At 42.3% G+C, this 11,260-nt stretch overlaps 1 protein-coding gene across 5 annotated transcripts in view; it reads left to right on the top strand.

Annotated features, from left to right (window-relative positions):
• The window catches only part of grid1b (glutamate receptor, ionotropic, delta 1b), a 455,594-nt gene extending 444,863 nt beyond the window's left edge, over positions 1-10,731 (top strand). For 3 of the 5 annotated variants that reach the window (XM_071462859.1, XM_071462862.1, XM_071462861.1), the window contains 2 exons: positions 880-1,018; positions 5,875-10,731. In XM_071462859.1, coding sequence (XP_071318960.1) covers positions 880-1,018; positions 5,875-6,341 — 606 coding nt within the window. In that variant the 3' untranslated portion in view covers positions 6,342-10,731. Of the gene's footprint in view, positions 1-879; positions 2,253-5,874 lie in introns of those variants that run through there. The other 2 variants (XM_071462860.1, XM_071462864.1) reach the window with 2 other exon arrangements.
• Positions 10,732-11,260: the final 529 nt, after the last annotated feature.

The raw sequence follows: 11,260 nt of genomic DNA, 5'->3' as shown, positions 1-11,260 counted from the left end.
ATCGTCCACTATTCAGGTCAATAGGAGTTAATGAAAATGGCATCCAGGTCTTTTTGCTCACAGACAGGAAACATGACAGAACAGATATATCTGGTGATTTTAACAGATTAAACTGTTCACATTCCTAAATCAAAGAGTGAAGTTAAGTTAAATTTGTAGTTTTGTATTCCACATAGAGCCACATGTTTCACATTCACACTCATATATAAAAACATATAAATGTATGAATAAAAGGTTTGGATTATTTATCATATGCTTGAATTCATTTATATTTATATCATGTTTTGTCATTGTTTCCTGGTATATTCTCAACTTTATGATTAATTACCAAGCCTAAAGTCAATCAGATCATATAATCAGCAGTTGGAGACATTTGTTTCAAACAGAGGTTGTGTTTCTGTAGCTGCGTCCATCCTGGATCTGAACTGAACTTTTATCTTGCAGATGTTACTGTGGTGGGGCAGTATTTAGTCTGGAACTGAGACACAGACTCAACTTTTGCTTCGTTAAGGCTGAACTTGAACACAAGCTGACCTCAGACCTGTATTTCTACCCCCACACAAACACAACCGACACACAGCAGAGACACACTGTGTGAACGTAAACAGGAAGCAGGCTTAGTCATGTGACCGGGGACAAACTGACGTGGATCCATAAACTAAAGTGTGAGCAGACAGTACACGTTGGGTGTGTCGCCCTTTAGCAATAAGATCTGTCTCAACAGTCCCGTCCAGTCCATAACTCCTGGTTCTATCACTGTTTCACGTCTTATTGCAAATTATATGTCAATGTGGACGCCCGTGTGATCTATCTCCTCTCCTTCTCTCCATCTATCCTCTTCATTTTTATTTACACTTGACTGTCTATGATCTCGTGCAGGTTACTAAGGATTACAGACTGGCAAGGGTTTCTGGTCCATTGACATATAATGACATTACAACTGCTTCATCGGAGGGGAGGAGGGACATTTGGACAGACAGAGAGAGAGGCTGGGATGAAGCAGAAGCTATTGACACAGGTCAGAATAGACCTCCTATACAACTATCAAAAATTAAAAAAAAAAAAAAAATTAAAAAAACATCTGTGCCTTCGCCAACGTTCTTCTGTTTGTTTGATTAATTTCTAAATTTATAACAGAGCAGACACTGCCTCATGCTGGTTTTTCTGTGGCCTAAGTTCTGGATAAATATTTCAGTAAATATGATAAAAATGTACTGACTGTAACATACTGTGAGTGGTGATACACATCTTATCTCCAGAAAACATCGCAACTAATGTCATCGATTCATTTTTCTCCCATTTTAACCATAAACTAAATAACAATCTCATGCCAAAGATAAATATCTGATCATTTCTATTTTTGTCCCTTCAAACTAAAACAGGTGTTGTTTTACTTTTTCTTTACAACTTAACTCAGACATTTTGTTGTTGAAGTTTGTGGTAGCTCATTAAATCTTCAACTGATAAAAGCTAATGATCAGTTTCCTTTCCAGTAAATAATTTCAAAACCAGACGTTTCAGCTCTAAACTAAGGAGAATAAAGTTTAGTCTGATGTTAATGCAGTTGATCAAATTCTTTGCAGACGACACAATGTTGAAAGTTGTTACTGATGCTTGGATTTGGCTGCTCCATCACACTCACATTTAACACCATCAGTAGAAACCCTCCTGGTTCTTCTAGTGCCTTTCTGTTTCTCTTTGTCTCAGCTCTTTAACTGCATTTCAAACAGGCTGACCTCTGACCTCACGTTTACCTGTTTCTAGGCCTGTTGAACAGAGGTTACACTGTGACGTGAATCACAAGAAACCCTCCAAACAAGCTCAGTGCCTTTTCATGCACATCTCCTGTAAACGTTACTTCACTGATATGTGTACAGATGCTGGTGTTTGTAAAAGCTGCACCAGCATCAGTTCTTATCCCTGGATACCAATGTTCTTCTATTTATAGTGCAAATACAGAGTGTTTGTGAACTCAGAGATTTACGTTGCTCTGGTCAGTTGATAAATGTTGATAAATCATCAGAGTCGTTGCAGCCGAGTGATTAAAACCAATTTGAGTGTACAAATATTTATCATTGACAGATTAGCTCTTGAAGCAGAAATCGTTTTTTTAATGCAATCTTACAATGCCAGACTAGATTTTGAAAACTAACTTTTAGTCTAAGAGCTTTGAAGTGTCACTTACATAAACGGCTAATTAGCTCAGCAAAGCCGGACAAGAAAGCATCCAGTCAACTGGAAACTGAATCAGTCAGAGCAGCAGGGGGAGAATTTAGATGTGTTGTGACCTGCTGCCTTCACAACCCTGCAAACCTCTTTAACTGTTATTATAGATAGAAAGTGAAGCATGGTTCTGCAACAGCACGGCCTCGTCTTCACTACAGATTTATCCGGAAACTGGTTTAGTGGATAATTTCATCTGACTCACAGGCGACTGATTAACATGAGCCACAACAACAGAAACAGAAATTTGCTTTTCCAAGCTAAAATCTGTGTCACTGCACTGTTCAGAGTTAAATATCTCAGCAACTATCAGGTGGATTAACGTGACGTTAGTTTCAGAAGTTCATGTTCCATCAGGATGAACTGTAATAATTCTGATGATCCTCTGATTTTTAATTCAGCGGCATCATCAGGTCAACATTTTAATTAGTCCAATACTTTGATTTGTGACCAAATACCTGCAAAACTAATGACATTCCCACCAGCCTCAGGCTGCGTTCACACTCAGCAGATTATCTACTCTAGAGTCGGTTGCTTAGTCGCTGAAACTACTGTGAACAAAGAACAGTGAAGGTGGGAAGTAACACCTGAGTATAAGGCAGTCATGGTGGCAGAAAACACAGATAAAGTCCCTGGAGTTTGAAAAATAAAGCTCCTGAGTAGCAGAAGTGACACATTTTAAAACTAAAACGTATCAGTGTGGATGTAGCATCAGCACTGTGTTGTGCTACATTAGCATTTAGCCCAAAGTATCTCAGTGCCTCAGTACAGCCTGACAGAGCAGACTGCAGCTTTAATGATGCTGGAGCTAAGCTAACTGAACAGCTTTATGTGGCTCACCAGCGGCCTTTGTTGCAGGTTTGAACCAAAACTAGACTGCAGGGCTAAGTATCCTGCTCTGTTTCAGCTCCACGTTACATAACCACATTAACTGGCTTCAGTCACTAACATCTCAGGCAACAACTGCCTCTGAGAAATATCCAACATGTTTGAAGTCAGCATCATCAGCATCATCAGTGTCCACTTCAGAGGAGGTCACTGCACATGAGACTTTCCTTTAACTGCTGCTCACAATGAGACGCTGATATCAGTTCTGTGCTAAAGGCTTTAAATGTGTCAAACAGCCACTTGAATCCATAATAAAGCAGAAACAACTAGAAACTGTTCTTATCACTCTTGAGCGCAGCCCACTCCACAGATAGGAGCAGCAGAGAGTGATTTACACCCCCAACCCCGCCCCCACTGGGAGCCCTCATTAAAAGAGCTGTTTGTTTTCTAAATTAATAGAGGCTTTCAGATGGCTGTTGTTTTCTTCCTCTCCACTTACATCACCAGTCTGTCTTTAACGACCGGCTGAGGTTTAATCCCAGGCATTTATTTATTTAGGCTAGCTGCCAGTGAGACGCTGCTCAAAACATATTTTAATGAGGTGCCAGTCGCTGCAACAATAACCTGTACTGAGATGTTTTAATTGGTTTTGAGAGGAGCTCTTTGAGACTGGAGAGGGATCGTTCAGAGCCGCTCAGGCCTCCTGATAAACACATTGTATTTACATGCTCCTTAAGGTCTGGACAGAGGATGAAGATGGATGCTTAGCCTCAGCTCTGCTCCACCACCCAGAGACTCCGAGGTTTCCTCAGGAGAGCTCTCACAGGCTGGTAGCTATTATACAGCAACACAGGCATGTGTACCAGGAAGTGCTCTCTCCACCATTCTACCTCAACACAAAGAATTAATGATAATTAATTAATAATGAGAACAAAACTGATCAGCACTGCAGCTGTAGAGATCATGTCCTCGCTGCTGCTGGAGGAGGAATCTGTGCTCCTGACCTGTAGTTTACATTTATCATTTAACACATGGAGGGATTTTTAAATGCTGATACCAACAATTACTTTAGAATCAGTGCTTTTAAAGGACAGTGAAGAAATACATAAATAAATCAGTATAAAAAATTCAAGGGTTTTCCTGGGGAGACATAACATATAATCAAAGAACACAACACAGTTTAACAGTTGGATGAATTAAAGTTATAATCCTTAAGATTTCAGTCCTTGCTGATTTGGCAGCAGGTGCAGTTTAACACCGCAGATCTCAGAGTTGGAAGCAAATATACTGCAGCTTCTAGAGGCCTCATCACAAGAGGTGATGAATGATGTTTCGCCAGTAAAATGCTTTTAATGTGAAGCAGCAGCTGCATTAGGTGTTAATACAAACTGCTACTGATAAAGCGTTCAGAGAAAGAACAGTGAGGCCGCTATCAGTGGATTTTAAATTTCATACTGTTATACTGAAGTAAACACAGGCATCATTTCCTTTGACAACCTCGTGCTTTCCTGTGTGGTGATTAAAAGTCAAACTCACATCAAAAATGGAGTTTGATATAATGAAAATTTTAACTTTAAGAAAAATTCAAATAGAATAGAGAGAATCTGCAGGGTTGGGGTGGGGTGGGGGTTACACGACTTCAGTATTTGTAAAATCCTGGCTCCGGCCCTGCTGCTGATAACACTGTGACATAAGTGAACATGTGTGTGGTATTAATATACAGTGTAAATGTGTCGTGTGCATTGTTCTGAATATCACTTGTGTCACTGTGATGAGTTACTGTGACTAATATCATTGTACCTCTGAGTTAAAGTGAACACAATGCTGGAGCCACGTTCAGGAACGCTCACTGACACTGTGTGTTTGTTGTGACGCTAACATCAACAGGCTGCACTGAACACACACACACACACACACACACAGATATGTAGAGAATCTGGATCCAGAGCCTCACTTGAGATGCGAGTCACGCCTCCCATCTTTCTCTTTACCCCTTGTCCTCTACCTTCCTGTGACCCAGTGTGCTGAAGCAGACCTGCGGTTCAACAGGGAAACACTCAAGTGTCTATTAATACTAACAAGTATGCATGGCTGCAGTCAGCAGGAGATGCAGCGTCAGCCGATGCTTTGATTAAATTGGTCTGATAGGAAACCAATGCTCCAATCCTCCAGCACAGAGTGTACCAACTCCAAGGGCAGCGAGGAAACACACCACAGAGGGGAGAGAAAACATATTTTCAGTTTCAGTTGAGTAAGTGTGGAGAGAACGCTGAGGTGTGAATTCACATCCAGAGATTTTACTCTTATTGCTTGAACAGAATCCAGATTCAGTCCAAAAGCAAATCAATCCTTCTTCATCAGAGGCGTCTCAATCTGAAACACTTCATGACAATCTTCAAGTCCTCTCACACAAACAAACAAACTACAGAAACACAGCCTCCAACAGCTCTACAACAAACTACCTTCAGTCAGTCCGGCTCCAGGATTGTTTTCCTCCAGACATCAAACCTTTAATACTCACTGGCCAAGTTTGATTTCAAGGTGCACGTACCAATTGGTTTGTGTGGCCTCAGTTTCCCACTGGGCTCCTCTCAAACCAGCGTCTGTGTATCAGCTGACGAGCTGATAACAGGCCACCAATTCAAAACAAAGGCCACCTCCAAAAACAATGACAGGTGTAGAATGCATGGAGCACCAGCAGACCTGAACCAGTCTGAGAAACCGGCCCATCGCCAATCTCAGCCTCTGTGTCCCTCCTCCCTCCTCTCCTCCCTCCCCCTGTCTCTCCTCTGTCCTCCTCCACCCCCACTCCTCCTCTTATAGGACAAGGAGGTGAATCTGGAACAGGTGCATCGTCGTATGAACAGTCTTTTGGACGAGGACTTGGCCCACAAGCAGATCCCCGGCCCCTCTATCGAGATCTCTGCGCTGGACATCGGCAGCATGCAGCCCAGCCAGGCCTCACTGGTGCCGGGGCCGGAGTCCGTGCGGGACTACCCGCCCTCGGGCCTCGCTGTGACCACCTTCCTCCCCGGGGAGGGGGGACCGCCTCCTCCTCTTCCCCACCCTCACCATGGGGGGACCCTAGGCAGGACGCTACCCCCATCCCAGGGCCCTGGCAGCACCACGCTGCCCCCACACCACCCGCTCAGCAGCACCAGCCTCAGCGGCACCATGCAGTGCAAACACAGGGCTCCCAACGGGGGGCTCTTCCGGCAGAGCCCTGGCAAGACACCCATGCCAATGTCCTACCAGGCAGTCTCCGCAGGACCCATACCCGAAGCCATTGAGGCCACCCACAGTACATCCATATAGTGATGGGTGGGGGTGGGAGAGCACGGGGTCCAACTGCAGCTACGATAAGTTGCTCTCTGGACTTTGGTCCAGTTCTGGATGTGAGGTGGGTCGGGGATCTCTAGAGGAAAATTATTATAGAAGGAAAAAAAAACATATTGTACAAAGTAAAAAGATTTTGTATCTCACTACCTGTTCAGAAAAGGCGATGTTAGAAAAAAAAAAAAAAAAAAAAATCGGGGGGAGGTGGGCGGGCTGGTGGGTGTAATTTTTCTCTTGTACATATCTGTAAATACCAAGAGAACGAAGTGAGGTTAAAGTGTATTTTGAATATTCTCAATTTTTGAAGTTGAGTTATAAAAAACAAACAAAACAAGATAAAAAAATATATATCTATCTACATTGATGAAAACGTTATGACTGTTTGAATGGCTTTGTAAATTTTGTTCAATATGAAACAATGACGCGAAATTCATTGTGATTGTTTTCTAAGTGCCGAAATTAAACGATGTCTCTCCACAACTCATCGATGTAAGCGACTACCCATGATGCACCGCTGTAGGGACATTTTAGTGTTGGACACCTACTGTTATGCACCTCTGTACCAACCCTATATATATCTTCAGCATTGGACGAGAATAATCACTTTTTTTTTTTCATTTGTATTGAATATATAATATACATTGTTCTTTTCCAACCAAAAGTCTACATTCATTTTCTTACTTCAACTGTAAATGGTGTATCATTCAACACTGGGGGGGGGGGGGGGGGGGGGCACAAGTGGATTTCTATCTGGTTCATATTTTACACACAGCTGAGTGGTTTGTTTTTATAGTAGCTTTTTATTTGGCACCAGTACCTGTCCAAGTGAGGGGGGTCAGTTCAGGAGGGACTGGGGGAGTGTTAGTCTGTGATCACACCTGCTGATGGGTTTTGGTCCATTGGAACCAATCATCAGCCTCCAGGTCTGAAACCTGGAGTGAGGAGCTGAGAGCTGCAGTTCCTCTAACGACCACGAGAGTCTGGCTCCAGCAGTGAGTCAGTCCCCACAGACTCCCATGTTCAAATGTCCAACTTTACAGCAGAAAGAAACATGTTTACAGCCTGGTACAGAAACTGTTCTGGTCTCTGGAGATCATTTCCTCCTTCATGACGACTGTACGGCTGAATTTATACAACTCACCTGTTTACATTTTATTAAGGACTAAATGATAGAGAATTGAGGGCGTGGCCTGGCTTTGAGTGACAGGTGAGTGAGCATATTTTTGCCACAAACTGGCATGAACCCAAGTCCTAGCTCTACACACACCCCACCTTTGACCATTTATGGATTAACTGGGAGGTAGGGGCGGAGTCAGGCACTGCCAAGATGGCAACGGTGGAGCAGCTCACTCTGAGCTTCAGAAACCTGTGAGTGACATCAAAGAGGCTCCACCATGATCTATGATTGGAACCTGACCACCAATCAAGTGAGATTTAGGGAATATGAAATGGTATCGATATCGATGTACTGGTACCAGATACGAGCTTACATGTGTTGTTCTCGAAGCCAAATCCACTCTGTATAATCAGAGTCACTACTGTCATCATTTTCCAGGGCTTGTGTTTGAGTGTTAAAACCAACACCGCCACTACAATCAGCAACACAGAATCCGAAGCTCCTGATGTGTTCTAGTTGAGTGGAGGCTTCGTCAGGGTGAAGCATTGACACATGTTGCACCAGTTCAATGTGAAACTACTCCAGATGCTTTGGTTGGTTTTTGGTTGACATCAAGTTGCTGATCCCAACAACAGAAACGTCCACTCGTCGTCTCAATCTGGAGGCCTGTGTAACCATAATCCCTTGTGTTTTGGGGTGACTGCCAGTACTTGGTTGCCGTTATGTTCTTATTCATTGTGACCAACTGGACCAGCTCTTGTGTTTTGGATCAAATGAAGGAAGAACCTGGTGTGAACGCAGCCTAACAGTCTCTGGATTCTTTTGTTTGTTATATTTAAGAATCTGAAGAAGAAAGAACTATCAGCTGTACAGATATGTCTTTAATTTTTGATACTACAGAACTAAATGTCAAACGCTTGTACACAGGTTTTTTTTCTGCAGTGCAGTTATTTTAATCAGACAGTGAGAGAGGCCTCATATTCCCACCAGTCATTGCTAATGAGATCCATTATCACCTGTGGGGATGACAGAGGGCGTCATTATCCAAAGTGCAATCAGAGGCTGGTGATGGTGGAGATTTGTGCAGGTGCCATACCTCAACTGCTTGTAATATAGAGAGAATCTGATTATGTTTGCTAAACACTAGATGGTTTTTCTCTATGGAATACAGTATGATGAACCTTTATGGAAAACTACTTTCAACAGGAAATATAAAACCACACACACACACCCCTCCTTTTGCTATCATAAGTGCAATTACTGTGCATTTATGGGCCTAATGAGTTTTGACTTCATTTTCATTCAGCAGATATCGGCTGTTTGGAAACACATTGATCACACAGTAGAGTTTTACTCCAGACAGAAGCAGACCAGCTCACCTTTGAAGGGTTTCTGTTCTACACAGTTTTACATCAGTAGAGGAAACAGAGTGACCTTAACAATTTTAAGATAGGAAACCAAGTATAATCACTGATTGGGAGTTCAGATGATGTAAACAAGACAACATATTTCTAACTGTCTCGTCAAACAAGAACATCAACGTTGAACGATGCTGCAAAACCGAGACCGCATTCTTTTTCTTTCTTTTTTTCTTTCTTTGATCTAATGCTTTTTAAACTTGTCCCTATCTACAGTCTCTGTAATGACAGGTCAGGGAAGGATTGTGGTTATGGAAAATACACTAAACACAACTAAAGCACTTGGTTATGATTAATTAGGGTTTGCACAGTTGTTGAGCTCAGTACTCCCTGCGTTACTCTGTGATTCAGTCATGGAGCATTTCCTACACAAACCGCAGGGAAGACAAATAACTGAAACAACTTTTTAAATCCAGCATTTCAGCACTCTGCTCTGATCGTTGTATTTTAAATACAATGATAACAAAGGCTTTCCGCTCTATTCATGTCAGGGTGGTCGACAGCTCAGTCTCTGGAAATATTAGATTTTAGGCTGCTTCACAGCTTTGCTCATGATTGTTGTCCCAAAAGGAAAAGATAACAGTCTTAAGAGAAAACGTGGTGAAGGTTTTGGTCATCGTAGCGCTAAGATTCAACGGACGTTGATCTCACCTTCTGATACTACAGAGTGTGACATGTAAGATGTTGAGTATTGCACAGTGCACAGGCCTCCCAGGTAAACGTTTCATCACTGTCGGCAGACAGTAGGCGTCTGTGAGATCGTGAAAATACCTCTGATGATACAACCTGCTGGAAAAAATTAAAAAAATTTTAAAAATTACATTTTTGTTTTTCCCCCTCAGGCTTGAGTAGGGAACCAATGAATCTTGGGGTAACATGGAGTTCTGAGGTAACAAACATGCTTTAGGTTACACAACTAAAAGACTTGGTTAAGGTTAGCAGAGGGTTGTAACTGGTCTGCCGCGAGAAAGTTGGATGTACTACATACAACCTCCACATCACTACCTTCCACCTCCCGACATGAACAACACACTGATCCTTCATTTGCACTGAACTTTGGCATTGGAATTAATTGTTAGGGGTCAGAGCTGATGTAAAAAGCAAAATTCACTCAGTTCCCTGAAACAATGAAACCAGTTCAGTCTGTTGATTGTAGGACCAATGGTGTTTTTTTTTGGTTGCATTAATATTAAATCTGAATGAAAACAACTTAGACAAGGTTTAATGTGTAACTGTGGATCCAGATGTTTAACGTGATCTCATCGTTGAATTTCTCCTGTTCAGAGAATCATGAATATATCATCTCTGCCACAGGGGGTGAAAAAGCTAATGTCCACTTCCCGTGTGAAAACAGACTTCAGTTACATCAGATCTACCATGTGTTTCATTCTGTCTGAAAATGGACAAGCAGAAGAAGAGCAGAGGTCAGAGGTCAGACCTCAGTGTGTTGGAGGGTGTTTGGGGTCTGCTGGATCATCGACTCAGACGCAGCTCTCATCTGAACAGACGCTACATGGATGTTTTCTGTGTCAGTAGTTGCTCTCGTGAACCGACTCGCTTCCCACACTGTGCTCCACAACACGACTGACAGGCTGAGAGCGAGGACCCTGAGGTTCTGACTGGTCTGTGTGCCGGGGCGGCTCCGTGTGTCACCCCTTTATGTTGAAACTCCAGCGCCGCGTCAGAGGACAGAAACATGAACTGACATAGCATATAGTCTGTCACAGTACATCTAAGGGAGACCCTTATTTTATTTATGAATATGCTGCTTGGAGTTTCTTAATCTTTAATAAAGAAATATGATTTACATATTTGTTTCTATTGTTGTGTCAATGACGGCAGGAAGTCCTGTTTTTATGGTTTTTTTACATCAGATATTAAATTATTCTGAACTTCTTGGATGAAATTGTGGCGAGGTAGCTCCCGTGGTGGACGTATACAGATCCTTAAGTTAAAGTAGCAGTATCACAGTATAAAAATACACCAGTACAAGTAAAAAAAAAAAAACAAGTAAAAGTTACCTCCTTAATGTACCCAAGTACAGTAGTTGAGTAAATGTACCTAGTTACATTTCACCACTGAAAAATACTGTTTTAAGTCCTGTGTTCAAAATCCAACCAGAGGAAAGGTACAGAAGCAGTAAACTGTCTTCTGGTTCTCTTTATTACCAGATCATTAATCCTGAGTCATCGATGCTTCAGCAGCGTTTTACTGTTGTATCTGCTCCATGTGGAGCCGCTTTTAATTACCTTATATACAGTTAGATGCTTTAGTCCAGTGGAACCCAACCTTGGAGTCAGGGGCCTCCGAAGACCGTAAGAGTAAAATATTTTCCTCT

This window comes from Trachinotus anak, unplaced genomic scaffold, assembly GCF_046630095.1.
Source record: "Trachinotus anak isolate AG129_WGS33_773 ecotype Australia unplaced genomic scaffold, CSIRO_AGI_Tana_v1 ptg000025l, whole genome shotgun sequence".
Classification (NCBI taxonomy): Eukaryota; Metazoa; Chordata; class Actinopteri; order Carangiformes; family Carangidae; genus Trachinotus; species Trachinotus anak.
Note: the sequence above shows the minus strand (reverse complement) of the source record. Positions and strands in the feature narration are given on the sequence as shown.